Source organism: Pocillopora verrucosa, chromosome 11, assembly GCF_036669915.1.
Source record: "Pocillopora verrucosa isolate sample1 chromosome 11, ASM3666991v2, whole genome shotgun sequence".
In the NCBI taxonomy this organism is placed as follows: Eukaryota; Metazoa; Cnidaria; class Anthozoa; order Scleractinia; family Pocilloporidae; genus Pocillopora; species Pocillopora verrucosa.
This window is the reverse complement of record NC_089322.1, coordinates 17,134,121-17,157,830: the sequence shown is the minus strand read 5'-3', so window position 1 is coordinate 17,157,830 and position 23,710 is coordinate 17,134,121. Positions and strand designations below refer to the sequence as shown.

Genomic DNA, 23,710 nt, shown 5'->3' with positions numbered 1-23,710 from the left:
TCAGAAGGTCTGACGCAGGCTGGGATAGTGGGACTGAATCAGTCAATTGAGGCATTTGTTTATTGCATTTTTGGTGCACAAGTCGATGTCAGATCATTAATCTTGGGTTCATCATCAACGTGAGTTCCTTGTATTAGTCGTGGATGCAATCAGGAAGCCAGACATTTCGAAGAGCGTTCAAAGTTTTAAGCTTACGATTGGAGAGGCAAAAGTCCGGCTTGATCCTGCACTATAACCAGGCACTTAGCTTATGCCCTTAAATATTCTTCTGAACACTCAGAGTGCTGCTGGGTATAATAACAGCCTGAAGAAGGCATGTTCTGGCATGAGGCTGGGAGTTAACAAGTCAGTGAATTTGGAGATGAAATCATTTAGAGTAAGGCACATGAATTGGGGCTCATGAAAAATCAGCAAACCGACCTCTCATCCGTCAAATAAGATTGATGAAAAGCGAAGCTCTTTGATCCAGGAGCCGTTTCGTAACCCAAGCAGGAGCAACAGCGAGACGAATCATTATTAAAGTCGGTTTGATTTCAGCTGGACTGGCCTCGGCCTTCTTGATTCATCGATTCTTCTTCTGAAAGCGTTCAACCATGAATATCACGACTCCCACTATCAGAAGCCATGCATTTTGACCAAGGTAGCTGATCACTTATCCAGCAGTCTTGGAAATGAAGCTGACTATTGAACGAATGAGACCTGGGAGAATTCCCGCGATCTTACTTCCAAGAGTCCTAAAATAATTTTTAACTCCTTTGACCATAGATTTCAGGCCTCTTGTCAATGCGCTCACAATCAGTCCAATCGTTGTTTCGACTGCGAGTACAACAACTGAGACCGTCAAGCCATACCTCTAGAACATGTTTCTCACTCTCTCTCTTGTTGAAGTGCCTTCTTCAAGTTCTTTTCTCTCATTCTCAATTCTCTGTTATCCTTTCTCTTTCTCTTTCTCTTGTTGCTCAATCTTCGTTCTATCATTGGCAATCCCCAGATCGTCCTGAATAGACTTCTGTTTCTCTTTAATTTCGTCATCCTTCTGAGCAATCAAAACCTCTCGCTCTGGGCAAAGTAAGGTTTTGATTTGTTTAGGTAGTGATGGATTCATTCTTTGCTCTTTGTTACCCCTTTCTTTAAAACACAAGGGATGTCTCTTCTTGCCCTAACCAAACATCTTTACCTGCAACCTTCCAGCTTTACTGTAAGAGACCTCAAGTTCCAAAGCTTTTGCCTCAGGATAAATTATGTTAATAATTCCATTGGATCGTGAGATTCTGAAGGATCATGGAGTCTTCTTCCAAGAGCTCTTTCTGATGAGCTTATTTTCGAGCTCAGGGTTGCACCTGTCGGCAGTGTTGTAATAGAATTCAACCTAGAAAATCTTGCTTAAGAATTAAATTATATCCAGCTTGGGTATGAAGTTATATACAGTCAAGACCTTGCTGATGAGGGCTTGTCTAACTACAAAAATGGAAAGAGAAGAGGAAAGAGAAGACATTTAATCCTAACATCACCGAGGTGAAGGTGATTGTCAGTGGATTCCCAAATAAAAATTACAGTCAAGGAATGAAGATAGGAGATATGTGGGAAGAAGTCTTCAGAAGATCTGGTAAGGAAAACAGCGCGATGAATGCAATAGACTCTTATACCGAAAACAGATTCAATCCATTCATCGATCTCAGAAGCATGAATGACAATGATCGTCATGGAAGTGGATTGAGATTTGTGAATACGAAAGAAGGAGTTCAGCTCGCAATTGACAGGTAATTAAGTATCAGGCTCAGGGAATGTTAAATGTCAAATCCTCATCCTCTCAGGTGCTCATCTCAAAATCATGAACCGTGAGCTTGAAAGCGTGACTTATTAATGACATTACTTCTCATTTACAAAGACACAATTTTGACTGAAGAACAATTCAAGGCACATCACGACTTCTTTGCGAGAAGATACAACATTGATATTTGAAAATCTTCACCCAAGCAATCAACACCCTTTCAACGATGCTGATGGCGCGATAAGAGGATCATTCAAGATGATAATGTTCACACCCTCTTCAGAACTCAAGAGTGAGACATTGTGAAGAGAATGTGAAAATTATTCACCTGTGAACAATTAAAGTTGCCTTTAAAATCAAAGCTGATTTCAAAATGTGCAAGAACTGTTTTTGAAATCAAGATTGATTTCAAGGTTGACTTGAAATCAAGGTTACATTCATGAGTTGACTTGAAATCAAGGTTGATTTTAAAACGTGCCAGAACCCACATAACTTCTGATGGTGCTGATAATTAATGATAATGAATCTAATAGTGATTGTGCCATAACATCAGTATTCATATACCCCATACCTTCTTTATACATTTCCTTTGGTACTGACAAGGAGAATTCATTTAACAATCAAAGCTTCTCAGGGTGGCGATCATTCCTTTTGTTCTCATGATCGTAATGAATGATCCAGCAATATTACTGTAAGGAAAAATAAGATGCTGACACTCAGGGGTTTTGATTGGTTAAAAGGATCTTGCATGAAGTGCAACAATTGTCTCTGATTTACAAATAACTGCTCATCTTATCAGGAGTCGAAAGAAACGAAAAAAGCACACGGCAAGGCTTCATGTTGGTAAGTAATATTACGTTCTCTTGCATGTCTATTTCGTTCGTCTCCCTTAAACATGCATATGCTTGATATGATTTATTCTGACTTATTTTTTGATTGTATTAGGTAATGCATTCTCTAACCAAGGGGAGGAGGCTATAATCCCCTTACCCCCATCTGAAGGCCGACGAGCTGTTGATGAAGCAGTTTATGCAGAAATAGGAAGTCCGTCGTGCGAGGAATATACACTCTTGAAACCTGCACCTGATAGATGTCGCTCAGAGTATCAAAGTCTGATCAAGCCTAACGAAGGTATGTTATGTGGTGCACACTAACCCTATTAAAGGGATCAGCACCACTTGATACGATATATCTTTGTCTGTTAATTATTTATTTTTAAAGTCCCAAGGCTTGCCCTTCTTCACTTTGTCAGACTTTTATTTTATGAGAATTTCCCCTTTTCATGCTGCAAGCAAAGAGAGACAACTTCAATCTGTAGATGATTATATTATTATTTATGTCAAGTCTGTTGGGAGAAATTGTCGTACGACTATTTCATGACACCCATACGTAGATTAATTATATCTCTCAGTTAATGCGTTTGCTATGATTGCTATGATTGGTTAAGTTTGGGGGTCGTTTACCACTGTGGAGCCCGCTAAATTTAAAGTTTCTTTACTTTGAATCTCTCCCCTCTAATTGAACCGAGAGATATAATGAATATCTTACAAACTTTTTTTTCGGTCTGTGATGTACCTTTTCCTTTTTGCTTTGTGCCTGAGTCGCAAATGCGAGTGGAAAAAGTTGGTCCATATCTTACTCTGCCAACTCAGTTAGTAAGAGATATAACTTAAATCTTATCTATCATTGCCTCTTTTCGCGCTTCTTCTTTTCAGATGATTCTGGTTACTTAATTCCACTGGAAGTAACAGGATCTGCCGATTGTCACCCAGATGGAGCTATTCTTAGCGAACTCCAAAGTCCAAAACCACCTCAAGATAAGCCAAAGGATAAAACCTATGATTATGCTAAACCAGAAGGAATCATTATGTTAACAGCTAGTCGCTCAAGTTTAGACAGTCTTGACTCCCATAGACAAGCTGATGTTCCTTCGTTACCGAAAAATACAACCTTCCAAGGACCTAATTCTCCTAGATCACCAGGGGCCTCTTCAAAGGAGCCCTCGCATGACAAGGAGGGTGATGACTCATTACAAGCAGATGATTATATCGAAGTTCTCCCAAATTAAGCGATTGGATCATAATAGTTGACAGGGTTACGGATGGTCTCAGTTCCCACGTTCCCACATTCTGTCTTGCCCATCTCTCATCCTCCATTCCTGTAACACCATCACTGCTAGTCAATTATAAACAAAATAACGCATTGTTTTGCATTTCTATTTTCATTATAGCGGAGCTCGCAGAGCGTAGCCCCATAACTATAAAAAATAGTAGTGACCCATCAAGCCGAAAAAATTGGGATGTACGACCGAACGACTGTACGACCGAACGACTGTACGACCGACCGTACAAGGTGCTACTTTTAGCATGCGCGGCCAACTGTACCACGGGCACTATCTTATAATCAGTCCTCTACACGGACACGGAGAAGTTGCGAATGAAAATCCATTAATATTACCACGCACTTTATCCATAGTAGGGGCTTTAGTTTTGTTGAAGAGAAGTGCGGAAAAAAAATGCGAGTTACGCTTTTAGGCTTGCCTAAATCTATATATTATTTCTCGCTCCTGGTCTTCTCTTCTTGTCTCCTGTTCCCCTCACTCCTGCGTCTCTCCACCGTGGGTTTCTTTACCCTTTAACTCCCAAGATCTGATTGTTCATTCTCCCCTCATTAGAAATTCTGTCTTGGTCACTCACTGGAGTTAAAGGGTTAACTTTCACATGTTTTTTTCAATTTGGAAAAGACTCAAGATCTCAGATTCAGCTTGGTTCTGTAGTGTACTTAGCTCACTTGAAGGAGAAGGATTCCCAAACAACCATTCAATTTTTATTTCCGGTAATAAAAGGTTAGTAAAGAAATTTACAGCATACCGCATTTTGAGATTCCAAAGAGGGACGTAACGTCAAGAAACTTAGTTCAAAAGGTGCTTAAAACTCTAATTTGACCGTTGCCATTTTGAAAATAACAGAAAGAGGCTATCTTTGGAATCTCAAAACGCTTTCAGTTTCATAATCTTCTATAGGCTTTTTACTGACCTAGATGAAAGCTTAAAGGTTTCATGAGATGACCGGTTTTCTAAACGTTGCGAAGCCCTAGAGGCCCGTGATGAAAAATTCCTGTAAAGAATTCAGATACGCAGACTGCAACGCAGGCAATAATCCCTTTGGAGACATTCCCACGAGAGGCTCCTCTCCAGGCTTCATGCGGTAAAAGACGCTAGAGAGAGGGCCTCGGAACTAGGCTGTAGCTGCTCGAGAAATTAGGGAATCAGTTTATTACTGATCGCTCGGGTCTTAAATTTTATGGGTGGATGACTAAAAACGCTAGAACTGAGCCCATTTTCAAAGAAGGCCACATTTTACAAATTCAGCTATTTTAAATTAATAAGTTAAGTTTTATATAATTTAGCACATATTGTTTGCCTAAGCGACTGGTTTATTAAGGTATGCGTGTTACGCAGAGATATATTACTAAAAAAGAACTTGCTTGCTTGTTTAATTTCTTTCTTGTGGTTTGTAAGTTAGTCTTGTCATTAAGTGTCGATAACTTTTTTTTAGGACGAGCTTGGATTGCGTTAATTTTATCGAACTTTTTAAAGGATAATTTAAGTTAGTTCCGGATGGTATCGATACGTTGTATACAGTTTTTTTGTTAAGAAAACGTATAAAATTGATGAAAAATGAATAATGAGTTGCTCAAAGTCTTTTGTGAGAGAGTCAAAGGAGCTACTTAAAGTATTGCAGTTATTCTCTTTCAAGAAAGACTGTTTATGTATTAGAGACAAATGTCTCTCTAAAAATGTCTCTGTGTAAAAAAGGCAAAAAAATGTAACATTGTAGAAATAACTGTAATTAGTAGTTTAGCTTTCAGCTTTGGAGATAACTCGTGCAGATAAACTTAACAAATTTTGTTGTTAGAGTAATCTCAAATAATCTCAAGGTGCATTGGTTTCTATTCAACTTTGCCCTTTGATTGTTCTAGGGAAACTCGCGCCATCTTCTTAACCAATCATATGCAAAAGAAAAACCAGTGGCGATGGGTTTATTTGCATTTTCCCGCGCGTTAGGATGATGACGTGTATTTGCTTTGAGTCCTTATTGGCCTCTTGTAGTATTTTCCTTTGTTCAGACTGACTGTTATTATGACGTAAATGGTGGTTTTATGGCAGTCATCGCAAATGGGGCTCAAGATTATACGTTTTATTTAGCTAACTTTACGAATAATACTTTTATGGAATTGATACAACTGTTTGTGTAAGTGGAGAGAAAATTAGAAGCTTGGGGGGAGGGGGTGAAAGAACCGTACGAAGTAGAGTGTGAAGTGCACAAGTTATTATTAGGAGTTAAATCGGTCAGCTGTGTGCGTTCTGGCAAGTACCTACCACTTTCGGGCCTGCCAAGGGCGGAAGTCAAGAAATTCTGATCTTGAGTGATTCAGTTTAATATGTGATGCGTAATAGCACGAAATGGTAAGAAAAACCGCAAGTAAACAGGAAAGAAAAACAGTACTCAGAACTTTCTCCAAACTCTCTAAACAAGAGACCACCTCTTACGGTTTGTTCCATTTTAGTTTCATGTTGCTGTTTCGTTTCCGTTCTTAAAGGCACGTTTCAACCATTTTTGGTTTCACTGGCATCTCCTTAATGTTCCCAGTCATCATGCGTCAGCCTTGTTTCCAGGAGTTAACAAAATATTTGTTGAATATTCAAAGTATACGCACTGCTGAAGTTGTTCCATTTCAGTTTCATGTTGCCGTTTCGTTTCCGTTCTTAAAGGCACGTTTCAACCATTTTTGGTTTCACTGGCATCTCCTTAATGTTCCCAGTCATCATGCGTCAGCCTTGTTTCCAGGAGTTAACAAAATATTTGTTGAATATTCAAAGTCTACGCACTGCTGAAGTTGAGAAATGTCATTAAGAAAATTGGCTGAAGCGGTTGTGTTAAGTGGTCCGTGACGCAATCATGCATGATTTTCACTTATCGATGATTCCCTTCCCCATGACAATTATTAAGATAAAGAGATGATGATTTTAATCCTAAATAATCCTCAAGCCGTACTATCCTTCCCCGCGGCAAGATGATACGGTTTATTCACGTCAGCAACTGACAGCGGAAGAAACTTCTCTAATTGCTATCTCTGTTCAGTTTGATTTAAAAGTGTTGTCTTTCATATAAAGAAGTCAAACCCACAGTTTTGATGCCGAAAAGGTCAGAGACCCATCGTTCTTTACATAAAGGCGAATAAACCCACTTACTAGCTAGAGATTCTTAAAACTGCACTTTGTATTTCTCGATTCCTCAAGAGTAAGCATATGCAGTCGACATCTTTGAAGTTTTGTCTGACTATATTTTACTCTTTTCCTATTAGCTGACCCACTGTTTCCGAGAATTATTTCTCAAGGAAGATATAAAAAATAATTAAATCAACAGGCGTTTACGGAAACTGTGGCTTATACGGTTTAGAAAACGAGGACCTTGAATTCTGGTATTTTCTTTTTGACGTCACCTACGTATGAAACGTGACGTAATTGAGCTTCTGGAATATCACGGTCTCTAAAGTAGATGCAACATTGACACACCGATATAATCGGGCTTATCGGGATCGCAGAGAGATAATGTCTTGGATTATAAACAAAAAAACTCGCCGTTAAAGTAATGCCTTTGATTCCAGTCGTATGCAGAGGTAAAGAGCAAAAGGTTAATCGCAAAGTGTAGCCGGAGACAGTTGTGGCTTGTTTGCGCGAATTAATAATGAATATGGGTTCGACGCAGCTGGCAACTTGCTCCTCAACAAGAATCGTTATTTTGGTGTTGTATATAACCACACTTCAACCTACTTCATCGCTTGCTACTTTAAAAGCGGATGGTGTTGAGAAGTACGTGATAACGAGAAGGGGAAGATATGATACTGACGTGTTTAGAGTTCAGTACAAAACTGGATTCCAATGCCCTTCAGATGTTTGTGCTGACACTTCGGCTTTTGTAAACAATACCACACCATGTAGCTGTACGTGTAATATCAACACTCAAACCTTTCTCCCGGAATTAGGCAGTTGTGGTGATACAGCAAGTATAAAAAAATCTCTGTTTGGAAGTAAGTGAATTAATTTGTATTGAAGGCGTTTACAGGAGTATAAATTAATATCATCATGATAGCAATTATTACTAAATAAATGATATTGAATTTTCCTTGTATTTATAGATAATCCATAAAACGAGTGCGAGGACACTTAAGATCGGTAATACTTAATTAAAAACTCTACGATAAATTTTCTTTGGTCGAAAATTGTTTTTTCTTATTTGGAAGGTTATATGCGGGATTAGATGAAACACATGAATAGTTTAACAGAAACGTTGTTATACCAAGCCCAGATGGTGAACAATACAACGTTTTGACCAATTGCATAGCATTACCCTAGCAATAGTGTTTTACCCATTTTTTTTAATTTTCAAGTTATTTGTTTAAGGGGAATTCTGGCCTATCTAAGGGAGAGCTTAGTTGGGTAAGACCTCAGAAGCAAAGAAGTGACAAGTTTTGGATAAACCCTAACACTCTCTCTGATAAGGAAGAAGGCCCCCTCTAAAATGAACTTGTTGCCTAGGAGCTCTGCAAAGGAATGAGCTTATAGGGACTTGTTAATTTGAGTGGTTATGGGATGACGGCAATAAATAAAATATTCCTTTTATTTGTGCCCATGACATTTTATAAATAATAGGAATATTTCACATGAATAAGAGAAATATTGATTCATAAAATTAATTAATATATCACAGACAAAAGAGGAATCTACAAAGACATCGTGTGTGTAATAAATTCTTCCTTTCAAATGTTGAAATGACTTTCAACATTTGAAAGATCAAAAATTTTAGTTGTCAGACATTGGTGGCTCTGTTGTTTACAGTGTGAACATTTGCTAATTCTTAACCCTGTATACCTTAAAATTAGTATGCACATTCTCCCTACTACATACTAAAGGTGCTGACAAGGAGAATTTGTTTTAAAAATCAAGAGATTGTTTAGTTGGTGATCATCCCTGGTGAAAAACCTCACAGGATCTTTGAGGATCTTCAAGGATTGACAAAGACCTGCCAAAGATCCTTAAGGACAAGGATCTTTAAAAGATCTTTAAAGGATCTGTAAAAGATCCTCAAAGATCTTTGTTAGCAAAAACGTTTGTTAAGATCCTCAAGGATTTGATAAAGATCCTCAAAGGATATTACAAAGATCCTCATAAGGATCCTCGCAAAGTTCTTTTCAAGGATCCTTCAAGATCCTCAAGGATTTAGCAAGGATCTTTCAAAGACCCTCAAAAGATCCTTTCAAGGATCCTTTCAAGATCTTTGTAAGGATCCTTAAGGATTTAATCAGGATCTTGCAAGGATCCTAGTCAAGATCTTTGCAGGATCTTTTTGAGGATCTTTCAAGATCCTCAAGGATTTAATGAGGATCTTTTAAAGACCTTCCAAAGATCCTTTCAAGGATCCTATTAAGATCTTTGCAAGGATCCTTAAGGATTTGATCAGGATCTTACAAGGATCCTACTCAAGATCTTTGCAAGATCTTTTCAAGGATCCTTCAAGATCCTCAAGGATTTAATGAGGATCTTTTAAAGACCTACAAAAGATCCTTTCAAGGATCCTGTAAAGATCTTTGCCAGGATCCTTAGGAATTTGATCAGGATCTTACAAGGATCCTTAAGTCAAGATCTTTGCAGGATCTTTTCAAGGATCCTTCAGGATCCTCAAGGATTTAATGAGGATCTTTTAAAGACCTTCAAAAGAACCTTTTAGGGATCCTGCTAAGATCCTTAAGAATTTGATTAGGAGTTACAAGGATCCTAGTCAAGATCTTTGCATGATCTGTTCTACAATCCTTTAAGATCCTCAAGGAATTGAAAAGGATCTTCCAAATATCTTTAAACGATTCATTTCATGATTTTGTACAGCTCTTTGTAAGGATCCTTTTTGAATTTGATGTGGATCTCAAAGGCAACTTTGTCAAGATCTCTACCACATCTCTGCATTATGAATTAGGTTCCTTTGAAATCCTCAAGTAATTTCAAACATAACAAAATTGTAAATTGAGGGCTCACTGTTTTATAATTTAAACACAACAAGGAATTTTCGCAGAAAATTATTGTACAATGAGTGTAATGAAGGTTACCGCATAGCAACGCCATGCTCGAGGCTTTCGGGAAACTTTGTGACTACTTACATGACAACAAATAGGGTTTTGCATTATGGGATAGGAATTTATACGCGCCGAGATTTTTAACGGTCGCATAAAAACATAAGAAGCTCGTTGTTACGGCAAATATCATCGACAATGGTCGGAACTAAAGGGAAAATGTACACAGAAATAAAGGTAAAGGAAAGGCGTTTTCTGGAGTTCAGAAACAAGCGAAAAGAGAGACGGAAACAACCGAAATCGTCAATCAAACTCCAAGCAGGTCTCGCGATTGCTCTGACTCAGGGGCTGAATGAAAAGAATTCATTGGTACTTCTGGAAAGAAAATGAAGATGCCATCCTCGCCTAATGATTCTTACTCTGAGCTCTTGGAGAGTGAGGATGCAAATGATGTGTTACAGGGACAAGGATACAGGCTTATCGATCTAGAGAGATTCTCCTCGACGCTCACTGAAGGACATGTTTCTGAAGGTGTGAATTTACTTGGTTCTGTGTAACCAACTTAAAAAGCTCTTTTAGAGGTTGTCATATGAATTCCCGAAAACACTTGTTTTGTACCTCAGGATGTATTAGTTCAATTAATCTGAAGTTTTCACGGCTGTATCCTCTTACTGAGTTGAAATGGATATGCTGACAGTTTCTCTATAAGCTGAATTTTAAGTAAGATGTTGTGGAATAACTCACCTAATAATCTCGGTGAACTTTGAACGGGCATTGTGCCCATAATATAAACGACTCCAAAAGTTCCTCAGCTCATCCAAAAGAACGACCCTAGTACTTTGTTTTGACACTAAAAACACTTGATTTCATGCAATCTTTGTGCAGTTATCTTTTCTCAAGTTTACCTAGGTTTTTCACACCATGTGGTGGACAAATTGATCTGATGTCAAATAACAAATTAGTTTAGGGCAACATATTAGTTATATTCAGTATGTGTGATTCCTAAGCTTTCCTTTGGTATATAGGTTAATATGGTTCAGAAATATAGTCATTGAAGTACTCTTGTTTGCCTTTTTTTCATGTTTACCCCCTCTGTAAGAGTAGTCTGAGTCTGGTCATAGTCTAGTCCTAGACAAGTTTAACACATATACTTTGGTCTTCTTATCTTTGAGCTGGACTGTTGCCAGATTTTTTGGAAAATGAAAATCTTAGTACTAACCTAAAGTCTGAACAGAAATAGTGTAGAAGTAGTCCTACTAGAAGAGGATGGGTAATTCTCGTTTAGCAATAAAAAAAAGTTTTATTTCATTTTTTTATGTTTGGTTCAATTTTTCTTTTTAACTTAGTATGAGGATTTAAGTATGCTTATTTTCTTGTCAAAATTTCAAAGGTTCTATAACATTCTTGCTAAGATCTTCAACGATCTTCCATTTCCTTGCCAGGATCTTCAAGGTTCACTGACATTCTTGTCAAGATCTTTAAGGATCTTCAAATCTCTTGCAAAGATCTTTAATTTGGCTGTCAAAATCTTCAAGGATCTTTCTTTTTTATGCCAAGATCTTCAAAGATCTTTCAATTTATTGCCAAGATCTTTAAGGGTCTTTTATTTTCTTTCCAAGATCTTTAAGGATCTTCAAAATTTTCAAAAAGATCCTTGAAGATCTTGGCAAGAAAATGAGAGATCCTCAACAAGATCTTAACATGAATTTGGAAGATCCTCAAAGAATTTTCAAAGATCTTTAAAGGATCTTCAAAGTTCATGTAAAGATCTTTGAAGATCCAGACAAGATCTTGACAGGAAAATGAAAGATCCTTAAAGATCTTGTCAAGAAAGTCAAAGATCCTCAAAGATCTTGGCAAGAAAATCAAAGATCCTTGAAGATCTTGGCAAGAAAATCAAAGATCCTTGAAGATCTTGGCAAGAAAATCAAAGATCCTTGAAGATCTTGGCAAGAAAATCAAAGATCCTTGAAGATCTTGGCAAGAAAATCAAAGATCCTTGAAGATCTTGGCAAGAAAATCAAAGATCCTTGAAGATCTTGGCAAGAAAATGAAGGATCCTTGAAGATCTTAACAAGAATTTTGAAGATCCTCATGAAGATCCTCAAGAGGATCCTCAAAGGTCCTCATGAAGATCTTGTAAGATCCTTAAAGATCCTTGAAAGATTTTCACCAGGGATTTCCTTCATTCTCATTACCTTAATGTTTGATTCAGGGGTGATATAGTAACTTAACAGAGAAATTAGATGCTAGTCACTCTTAGGAGTCAAAAGGATCAGCTGGGTATTCGTAGAAGACATAATTTCTTTAACTTTGTGAAACTCTCCCTTGTGTGAATTGTAGAACATTATGGATAAGGCCTTTTACAATTTATGTTATTAATAATTTATGGCTAAATGACTGTGAATATATGAAAATCATATATGTGAACTGCAGATAAAGAGATGAATATGAAAGCGATCTTTGCAGTAATGAACACTAACTGAGCATTAGTGAAAAGAAGGCCTGAAAAAAAATTCAGGCTTGCATAGTATTTGGGTTCAAATCCTGTACAGGCCTGAATTATTTTAAGGCCTTATTTTCATCACTGCTTAGGTAGTGTTAATTACTGCAAAGAACACTTTTTATTCAATAATTTATGGAATGAACCAATCTTGTTACCCACCCTCTTTCTTAAGATCAGAGCTCTTGCATTAAGCATGAGACTGAAGCAAAAACATTTAATTTTATGTGCTCACCTTGAAACTATTATTTCTCATGCATTTGAGGTTTCTGATTAAAACTGTTGATTTTGAGAAAGCAAACTGCTGCTGTAGTTAAGTACCTATTGTGTTATTTATCTTATCAGATTCAATATACACTTTGTTCCCTTCGTACTGCAATCACTTTCCAACAGTGGAAATTCTCATGTAGAGCCTCTGTTACACCAGTCAGTGTATTTATTGACTGTTGCAGATGCTCACACATTGACTGTGGACCAGTTGCATGGAATCTCCCAGATGCTTAGAATAAAGTAATTGATGTTTAGGCTGCTGTATTTTTTCACAGCTTTCTTGGGCTGTGTGCTTCCACACCGTCCCCTCCCAAAGAGATGATGTATGAGTTACTACACCTGATGGTATACAGTAAAAAAACCTCACTCTTTGGCACCAAATCAACTTGAGAACTCTGTAAGATTGGCAGCTTTACAAAACAAAATTCTCTCTGCTGTTGTGATCACCTATTTTATTTAAACATCATCTATTAAATTGATTATAGAGTCCCTGTTTATGCTGGATTAATTTGTCACCTGTGGTTAATTACATTGTAGACTGCTCACAAGCACTTGGTTTGGAAAGTGGAAAAGTCAGTGATTCCCAACTAAGTGCCTTAAGCCATTTGCCAATGTTTAGTCCTTTGGAAGGAAGACTGAACAATGAGAAGGCCTGGTGCACCTCATTAAATGACCTCTTTTTACAGATTGACTTACTGGAGGTCAGGCATGTCTCAGCACTTGCAACTCAAGGATACAAAGGAAGTTTCTCTAATTATGTTAAAACATATGAGATAGAGTACAGTTATGATGGTGTAGAATGGTTTGGCTACAAAGATGACAATGGTAAAAATAAGGTACTGAATTTTTGATATTATGATGGATGTTAATTTTCATTCTTTCAGGAGCATTACTCAACAAGATCACCATTTGCTTTACTACTAACAAGATATCAAATAAAACTGATTGTGCGTAATTGGAGTCATGATACAAATATTTCACCAATTTTAAACAGTCTTTGACAAATTGACAAAATATACAAGGATATGTTTTATAATATATTTTCAGACTAGTATAATCAAGGATGTAATAACAGAAAAAAGATTTACTATCGCTACCACAATAATGCAATGTAAGCCAAAAATTTTAACCATCAGACTTAATGCATGGAACAATCCCTGACCCCTCCCACCCATTGGTTTTGTTAATTTTTATATTCTGAAAATAGTCAAAGCTGGCTTCTTTATCAGTGAAGAGTTGTTATATATTTATTTAGTCTTGATGAAAATTTTTGTTTTAACTCTCTTTTTTTCTCATGAAATGTATCAATGAAAGATAACGAAAATTTAGAATGTTTTTACGTCCACTTAGAGAATTTGACTCTTTTTTGTGTATATATTATCCAAGCCTTTTTTCAATATCTTTTAATTGATGATGATATCAGGAAGAGATCAAGACAATCTACACTTTTCATGCTTATAAATGTATGTCTAACTTAATGTCTGCTTTCAGACATTTACTGGAAATAAAGATACAGACAGCGTGAAATACAACAACTTTAAAGGGTCTTTTGAAACAAGATTTCTGAGAATATATCCTAAAAAGTATAACAGGCGTGGTTTCAAATGTCTCAGAGTTGAAGTGTATGGATGTAATGATAATGCTGGTGAGTGAATTTAAATTTGCATCAGTAACTGTATAAGTCATGGAATATCAGTGAACAAATTAATAACATAAGGAGCTTCAAATTGATTACTCACCAACTGTTCTGCTTTGCACATGTCTAACATGGATCCTATAAACAAGACATAACTTCTGACTCTTTCAAATGCATCATAACAACAGCATTCTAACAGAGAAAGGTATTCAATATTATTAAAGATCTCCAAATTAACATGAGGCTTAATAGGCAGCCATATTCATACACAAATCATGTTTTGGTAATAATATAAATTAGAATTATTTTAGATATGAACAGCCAAGTCAGTCTTGGGCTTTGCCTTGGGGGTGACGTACTTAAAGATAACAATACAATGAGATACAGCAAAAACTTTCAAAGGAGGATAGTTCAATTTACAACGACCTTCACCAAACCTTATAAGGTTAAGTTAGTAAGTCAATGACCTCTTTGAGCATCTATGCACTTTAAGTTTTGGCTAGAGAAAACAACTTTTGATTTCTGTTGGTTACTCCTCCATGTTCAGCCTTTTTGTTGTTTTCCTCCAAATTTCCGTGGGGCAGCCTCTCTATCATCTACTATAAGGCTTAACCTTTTTATTACTAAGCATACATGGTTGATATGCTTGAATGGGGCTTTTTTTTTTGCAGTTTGCTCCCGTTTCTTTGAGTGGGATTTTTTCCTGAAATCCCTCAACCTAGCAAATGAAGGGCAAGTGAATATTGTCTCAGCTAATACCTATCAAAGCTGTCAAGTTGTTCCTGGAAGTGCAGCATACTACAACTATCAACTGGAAAACAAGTGGCTGGGGATAAACCCAGAAATGTTCAAAGTGGAAAAAACACAAAGCAATCTAGTCTTCAAGGTTCTGTACCTGAAGTTTTTAAAATGATAATGCATGCAAGCCAGCAGTCCAGCAGCCATTATGGCCTGTGACTCACAGCCCCTAACCGGAATTCACTGCCCAGCAGTCTGCAACTCATTTCATGGAAAGCAAAGTGTCGTCAAAAATTGCAATGATAGAGCTGTTTTAACCCTTCAACTCCCAAGATCTTATTGTTAATTCTCCACTCTAGCTGCAAACACATTTCCTTGCAAGTTAGTTACAAGAATTTGGTGTAAGATTAAGACAACAACTTCTACCTGAGAAGTTCAAAGATTCTCATTACCTGTTTTCTGGCTTATGTGTGGGTATTACAGGTAGACGTTACAGGTTAATCACTTCTGAGTATGGGCATTATAAAGTCCCCTTACCAAACAGGCCTAAAATGCCACCTTTTGCAATATGAGTGTCCTCTCTACAAAGTGTGGTGATTTGAGGGCTAATTGTGGAAAAAGTATGGAGAGTCTTCAAAATTAGAAAGATGCCTGTTATAAATAGTATTTAATTGCTGGGTTAGTTTTTTTGTGGTAATTGAATGAAGGTAAGGTTAGCTGTGGCTAAAAATTTTTTTTTAGACTGATTCCAGTATTTTCAATTTCGGGCCTAACCCTATCCCTATAACTGTCATTATCATGCTCCAGACCCTTGATCACTGGATTTATATTATGTTCATTTTGCTTCATTTCTGTAGTGGGCAAATACCACCAAAAAGGACTTCTTGGGAAGAATTGTGCAAGTAAAGGTTACTTGTAGTTATTCAGCTCCTGCATCTAAACCAAATAAAACTGCTTGTCTGGTTTTCAAGACCTCAGGAAAAATCACATGTGAGTGCGTTTTTCTTGAAATTTTTAAGAATGTGGTGATTTTTAATCTGAGGTGTTAAGAGTATGAAAACAGTAGACTGGCTGTATTTTAAAATTTAGAATTATTGAATGTTTGAGGTAAGTAATAATTCTAAGTGGTATTATTTCCAATTTACAATTATATTTATTACCAGGAAAGAGTGCGGTAAAGGATCTAACCACGTAACCTGTATGTTGGTATAGTTTGCGCAGCTCAACATTAAAATACAGTTTTTCATTATCTCTCAGTTTGTATGTGCGCTATGATTGGTCAGTTTGGCAGGCCATGTTTCGCTGTACAGACCACTAACTATAAAAGTTTGTTTAAATTGAAATCTTCCTCCTCAATTTGAACCCAAAGACATAATAAATATCATACTAACCTTATTTTCTTTTTGCGCCTGGACCATAAATTTAAGTAGTTAAAACTTGGTCTGTAACGTACAATACTGAGCTCCTGCAAACTTGGTTAGTAAGAGTTGCTGGTAGCAAGAGGCAAGTTGGAGTACTAGATCATCTTCCTGTTGCAGCAGTGCTACCCTTGCAGTATTTTGTACAGCTGTGGAAAGAGAGACGCTTTGTGATGGTTAAGTGTCTTCCCCCTAGAATGCCACCCTGATGATCCTGGCCAGCTGGGCTCTAACCTAGACCTTTTTGGTTACCATGGCTGACACCAAATTGTTGGCAGCAAATCATTTTTTAGCTAGATATCTTGTTAATTACTGGTGGGGGCTGACTAACACTTGAAGGGGAATGCAGTGCTATGTTACAGTAACAAATATGGCAAAGTAAAAACGATAGTCAATAATTTTTTACCATTGTTATAACATAACGTTTCTCTTACTTTTCAGTGGATCTAAGCACTATGCCAAAGACAACACCGTATATTTCTCCAGTGACCACAGCGACTGTTTTTACAGAACCAACAAAATCTTCCAAGGTTTGTTCTGGATATAGTCTTCTTTATCAAAAGGCTGTTAAATATTCAGTACTGTTTGTTCTTTTGAGGTGGTTGATGAATTTTTTGTAGATGAAAATAGAAAATTTTCGGACAGTAGTAGTTTTCGTACAAGAGGACAGTTCCTCTAGTACGAAGAGAAATATAAACCTAACTAGTGTAGAGTTTCTTCGCCCGCACGCAGGTTCTTATGATAAACGCTATTGGACGCGCGTTTTTCAGCCCGTGGGAAGATTTAAGACAAGTCAGGGAGAAGTTTGCCGGGGGCATGGCACTAGTAATTACAGTGTTATAACCCTTACAGACGTCTTGCTTGAGGCTATATATTTTCCAGCGGGCGAAGAAATGCTTAAAGCTAAAAGAAGTTGCCATAAATATTTGAACCAAAAATAAGCCCAGGGTTTATGTCTTTCAAGAGTCTTCTTCAGCGGCTTCTGTTTGGAGTGCCTTACAGTTGGAGTTACTATTTGTGTTTACGAAGCAGTTGATTTTTTAATTGTCGGAGTTACTATATCCATTTGTGAGGGGGGTGAGAACTTCAAAAATAGTCTTAAAAATCCTCATTGAAAATGGTATAGGTTGTAAAATGGGTGCGCAGTTACTGTAACTATAGAAAAATTGTCTGCAACACAAAGAAATACCAAATACCTATCACTGGTTTGTCTCATTTAGTTAATTTGCGCGGCTTTTTTGTCTGCGTAATATTAGGAGCTTATGAACAGATTAGATTTTATACAGAATTTTTATGGTATACTGGTTGTATGGAGTTGCATTTTAAGCAGTAGACCGCATTTTCTATCGGTTTCTATCGTAGCATGTTGGGAGAACACTAGAAAAGTTTGTTAATCAAGAATCGGAGGCGAGTGATTTACAAAATTTTCTCGTGTTCCCGCAACATCCCAAGTGGGACATTACGCCGGTTAACCGGTAGAAAGTGCGGTTTATTACTTTTATTAAATAAACTTGCAACGTTTCAATTTCTTATGGGTTTACTGTTGCAATCAGGTAAACGAGAGGTTTTTGATCAATCAGGTCTTTCTACGTATCTCAGTCATTTCATAAATAATTATAAGCCAAGGGTTATGCAATTCATAAATTTAGTAGACCAACAACGATTAACAACTAGTCACCGAAGTGGAGGTGGCTATTGGTGGATATGGTATATGCCACTCAAATGAATACTGTTTCTCGCCCCCACTGATTGGCTAGTTCGGAATTGAATAGGAAGTATCATTTACCTTCGAGGAGCGGAAGAGACAAAGTTTCATTTGCGACCATTTTTCGATATATTGAAAGAAGTAAACTAGGTTTTCGTATTTGTGTGGTATGTACTAAAACAATTATTTTCCTCAGCTTCGATGAATAATTGTTTAATATTCCTTGCAGATGTCTTTAGTGACAGAACCTGTGGGAGGCACTAGTGATAAAGATGCAAGAACGAGTGGGAGCAACAGTGGATCCAGAGTTTTGATTGGTGTTGCTGTGGCATGTGCAGTTGTGTTTGCAATTATCCTTATTGTTCTTGTTGTGTTTTGCAAGAGGAGAAAATTGTAAGTTTGATCAACTACATATGCTTGTGCATGTGCGTGTACAACCATTCTTAGATTAAATGGCTCTCAGATGGTGCTATTAATTTATGATAATAAATCTAATAATGATTGTGCTATAACATCAGTATTTGTATTCTACATACTCTCTCTATATTTTTGAATCTCCAGACTTCACAACTGTTTTTTCCCTTGTGTTGAACAAGATTGATTTTTCATAGACTTTACTAAAACAGAAACATTTTAAGTACGTTACAACTGAACAACTCTGCATTCTAAATGTATTTTGTATTGGAATTTCTCACGTAGGAAAAAAAGTCAGCAAGGAACATCGTCAACAGGTAAATGATCTTTTCCTTAGCAGTTATCTAACTTGAATAGTGCAGCAATTTGTCTTGCAATAAATACCATATGAAGCCACTAACATGTTTTACTTAATCAATCAACAGTTCCGAAAAGAATATGAGTTGGTGTCATTCAGACCCCAGTCACAGCAAAGTATGTTCTCCCTTGCAGCCGTTATTTAGTCTCCTCCAAGAGAATATCAGCTGATGTTTTCTTGGTTTTTTCACACGACACTCTTTCTTCCAGACCCTTTTTGCACATTGTTTGGCCACGTCTCTTAACATGCGCACTGCAAATTTCAAGACACATATCACGCCTTGTTCCACAGAGCGCAGCATGTAAAGGCATATAATGAATTTGTTAAGGAACGTCACACATCTCGCTTTCTTCGGGAGCATGTTGGACGTTGTTGGGTCACGTCACACAACACGCTTCCTTCTTAAGCATTTTGCATTTTATTTGGTCTCGCCGCACAACACAACTCCCAGAGCACTCTGTATGTTGTTTGACCACGTTACACAAGACTCTTTCACTCAAATTATTTTGTATGTCGTCCGGTCACGTCACACAATACGCCCTCTTTTTGTTGTTTGGTCACGCCACTCATCCCACTTTCTTCTAGAGCGTGTTGCTCGTTGTTTGTCTGCGTCACACAATACTCTCTCTCCCAAAGAGTAGTGCGTGACAGAACTACACAACAGCCGTGAATTATAATTCATTGAAACTAATATTGAAATAATGAAAATCTTCCGATTGTCGTGTGATCATTTAATCTAACATTAACCATTTTATCTAATTTCAGTGCAGGAAAACGTGTATGGAAATTCACAGTTTGAAATCCCAGTAAGAACAAAAACGGGAAAAGATGTCAAACCTTTCAGTGATCAAGAGAATCAACCAACTTACCAGGACATTGTCCAAGACAGTGGTGAGTAAAAGTAAAAGCCCATGACTAAGCCTTCTTCTATGTTTTAACCCTTAACTCCCACAGGTAATTAACATTTAAGTTCTCCCTACACTATTTATACATTATCCAGCAAACGGGTAATGAGAATACTCAAAATTCTTGAACTAGAGGTTATTATCTTGATCTAACACCAAATTCTCGTGACTAATTTTACAAGGAAATATGTAGCAGCTAGAGGGGAGGATTAACAATCAGATCTTGGGAGTTATTGGGTCATTCTAAGTGCAAGAGAGTACTTAATGATGGTAGAATTTATATGAAGCATTGTGATGTTTTGAACTGAATTTGCCCTTGCTTCCCCATTATCCTCGCCAGAACCAATGTATGGAGGAACGATTTACAGCGCACCTGAAGTAAACCGATATGACAACCGCGTTTACCAAAGCCTGGACGAAAACGTTTCGCAGACATCAGGGTACCAAGCCCTGAAGAAAGGACATCATGGCACAGGGCAACCAACGGGACAATCAAGTGCAATGACAGAGCCTGTCTATAACTCCCTTGAAAAGCCTGATATTGCGCAAGAAAATGTAGATGGCTCCCTGTATAATGTACTTGAAAGGTCCCCTGCAGGTAGGAGCTGTAAGGTGCTCCAAGAGGAAAACCCTTTATATAATGTGTTTGAGGGGCCCGATCCTAGGCAAGACCAACAGGAACCTCTTTATAATGTCCTAGGTAATGGCCTCGATACTAATGGTAGACCCCTCGAAGATAGTGCAAATGATGAATACTTGTATAATGTGCTTGAGAGGCCTGGCCCCAAACAGAACCAACAGGAACCACTCTATAATGTCCTAGATAATGGCCCTGATACTGATCGTGGGCCCTTTGAAAATGGTGCAAATAATGAAAGCCTATATAATGTACTTGAGGGGCCAGATTCAGATGCTGGACCAAATAGTAGTGAGGCAGAGTATGCAGCTCCAAGAGAGCCCTGTTCTCCCGGTAGCCGTAACAACCCATCCTATGAGCAAACTCTGGAGTTAAATTTACCTTATGAACAAAGCAAGGTCAACAACGGGTCAGTGTATGAGGCCCTGAGAGGCGCTAATGGCGATGACATGTACCAGCCTTTAACAGTAACTTAAGTTGTAAGCTTTATAGCTTAGCCAAAGAAATTACAGTGAATAAATATATTTTAGTACTGTAGAACCTTGCTTACTCGAACCTGAGTGGGATCCTGGACTGCCCTCCAACTTGCAGTTGTAAAGCTATACCCCTTTAAGTAATTTTTTAGTTTTAACTATCGGGAAACTCGAACTTCCCGATTTCTCCTTCAGGTTCCAGTCAGGGGCGTTCTACCGTAGTTTACTTAATTTTTTCTTTTTTAATAAGAACAAAGAAACTGAAAAATCATTCAAAGTAGGCAGACAGTGTTAAATGTTAGTTAGAATTACCTAGAACTGTTTCAAACCTTTGAAAGGTTTTTTAAAAAATACTTTGAACGTATGCCAAGTGTAGAAACAGGGATTATTTTGACCAAGCCTCGTTGGAATTGTATTTGTATTAGAGGGTCTCAATAGAGCGATGGCTTTTACGGCGAACAGTTAAAGTTTTCGTCATATTACGGCTAACGGTTAACTCAAAATGGCATCGTAGATCAGAAATATTTTTACGTTTAAACTTTAGATACGACTAACGGTTGAAATTCGTCAAGTTTACTTTTAACGGTTAATTAAATCTTTTGCTGTAGAGTATAGAATTATTAAGATCAACTATCACATACCTTTGTTGCTACGCCTTTACTTCTGGCGGCCAACATGCCAGCCTATGTTATCTACTTGCACTACGTAATAACCGAGGTTCGTACTGGAAGTTGTGGACCGCGTTTTTTATCGCGCGCAGGCCTTAAATCCGAGCGGTAAAACGAGGTTCTGTAACTTACAGTACAGACCGAGAAACGAAGTTAATAACATTTTTTTTATTATATCAAGAAGATGCAAATCAAAAAAACTTTTGAATTTTGCGGGCTATACAGTCACATATACATTCACCAATCATAGCGCACCTACTCAGATATATTAATAAGAGGCTTGATAATATGTGGAAATAAGCAGTCAATTGCGTCTCAGCTGAGTTTCGTTATCTCAATAGGATGAAACTTTTAATAATTTAGGTAACTTTTAAGAAATTATTATAGAGAGACGTCCTCGTGGAGGAGTCACAAATATATTCTTTGATCGATCTTTCAATTTTTAAAATAAATGAATAAATAAGTTTTTGATGAGGGTTTTCCATTGAGCCAACTGACTTTGAGTTCCTTTTTACCCTAGCTTGCTCGCTGGGTCATTATTAGCGCTTTGGCGCAAGCGTCACTTTTCTTGTGGGAAAATATGAGTGCGCGAGAGGCCTGGCAAAGGTCTAGCACTGATAGATTATTAGTGCCAGAGCTCTGGAAAACTGGATTGCTCAAATCGCGGAGCATGCCACAAGTATTCTTGGGTGTCATAGGAATCATTACAGCCACCAAACGTCTGTTGACTGCCTCCAGAACCACAGCCTCAGCTTTTGCTGCACTCTTTCCGATATCGTTCGCCTCAGGGAATCAGTAGTTCAAGTCTTTCAAAACATTTAAAGTCTGTTTGCATGGATAAGATTTCCCGCGGAACTGAACAGAAAGGAAGTTGTAACGGTGGTAGGACGAATCATGCAGAGAACAATGTATCTGAATTTGACAGGGTAAAAACGAAGCATCCTGTCCTCAGATGTTGTAGCTCAGGAATTATTTCATGAAAGTCACAACCGCATCCGTGTAAACCCGACATAAGCAAGATTTAATCATTTGCTGATCGCAAGCCATTCCGTGTTTCCACTCCGATGACAACACAACTAATGTTGGTAAACATACACTTCTGGTTGCGGAGTCATCTCCAAATTCTTCATACTGCTCGGTGTTTTACAATGAGCCAGAGCTTTTCTGTTTCAAGCCCCTATCTTTTCCCAATTTTCTTACTAATTGATGTGAAGTTTCTCAAACCATTCCGTTCGAACCAGTGAAGTACAACAAACATTTTTTTTTCCACGGGAGTAGGGTCAGGTATGGAAGTAATATTACTGGTATGGTGGCATAACTTTGGCATAATGCTATGGTCAGAATATCGAGCATAATCAGTCTGCATTATGACTAAACGCCTAAAGAGTTACTTTGATATTACAGTTCAACAAGAGAGGAATTCTATAGCCTGAGTTGTGTCAACTGTGAACCTGCTTTCTCGCTTGCACTTTAGGAATTTGGTTCAGTAAAATGGTAAGCTTTCTATTCTTGACAAGTTTTACCTGTCGGTGATAGTAATTGGGGAGGGGAGGGAGAGGGGTTCAGAGGCTCTTAAAAGCTATTAATTTGAATTATTGAGTTGAGCAAAAGGAAAAATTTTGATCCTTATTTTCACCACGATGCCATGTTTTTTGGGGTGGCACTCAAAAGCATTATGCTCAAATTTCCGAGCATGATTTTTCTGATCCTTCGTGGGAGTATCCACGGACTTTTTGACGTCATAAGGTGTTTGTAAAGGAAGTTGGAAAGGTTTATTAATCTAACTGGCCCCTGAAGAGGTCTGAACTTCAGTGTGCGCTCATATCGCGGTCAAAAACACGCTCAGTTATATTTCTTGTAATCGGAAGTAAGATGTAGCTCATAATTTGCGCGAAGAAACATGTCTTTGTTTTTGGTGTCTTGTCTTGCAACTGTACAGCCTCTCCGATACAAGCCAGTTTGGGTGCAGACGGCATCGTCACTGAGTATGTTATTACCGGGAGAAGAAGGAACGTACGATAGCATCGTATTCAATATTATTAACAAAACTGGCTACAGATGCCCCTTAGATGTCTGTCAGAACACCT

General features: G+C 37.7%; 2 protein-coding genes across 3 annotated transcripts in view; both read left to right on the top strand.

Moving 5' to 3' along the window:
* The window catches only part of LOC131781552 (uncharacterized), a 37,505-nt gene extending 31,315 nt beyond the window's left edge, over positions 1 to 6,190 (top strand). Inside the window, exons 8-10 of the mRNA XM_066158648.1 lie at positions 2,571 to 2,614; positions 2,717 to 2,902; positions 3,487 to 6,190. Coding sequence (XP_066014745.1) covers positions 2,571 to 2,614; positions 2,717 to 2,902; positions 3,487 to 3,839 — 583 coding nt within the window. The 3' untranslated portion in view covers positions 3,840 to 6,190. The remainder of the gene's footprint in view (positions 1 to 2,570; positions 2,615 to 2,716; positions 2,903 to 3,486) is intronic.
* A 31-nt stretch (positions 6,191 to 6,221) lies between these two features.
* Positions 6,222 to 22,097, top strand: LOC131781530 (uncharacterized). Of its 2 annotated transcripts, none has more exons than XM_066158647.1 (10): positions 6,222 to 6,324; positions 13,209 to 13,507; positions 14,163 to 14,316; positions 14,979 to 15,193; positions 15,903 to 16,035; positions 16,905 to 16,993; positions 18,398 to 18,561; positions 18,868 to 18,899; positions 19,706 to 19,831; positions 20,186 to 22,097. In XM_066158647.1, exons 1-10 carry the CDS (start codon positions 6,237 to 6,239, stop codon positions 20,956 to 20,958), a joined length of 2,073 nt encoding a protein of 690 aa, XP_066014744.1. In that variant the 5' UTR covers positions 6,222 to 6,236; the 3' UTR covers positions 20,959 to 22,097. The 2 variants fall into 2 exon arrangements, with proteins under 2 accessions (XP_066014744.1, XP_066014743.1); XM_066158646.1 differs by lacking the exon at positions 6,222 to 6,324 and adding an exon at positions 7,335 to 7,864.
* The last annotated feature ends 1,613 nt before the right edge of the window (positions 22,098 to 23,710 follow it).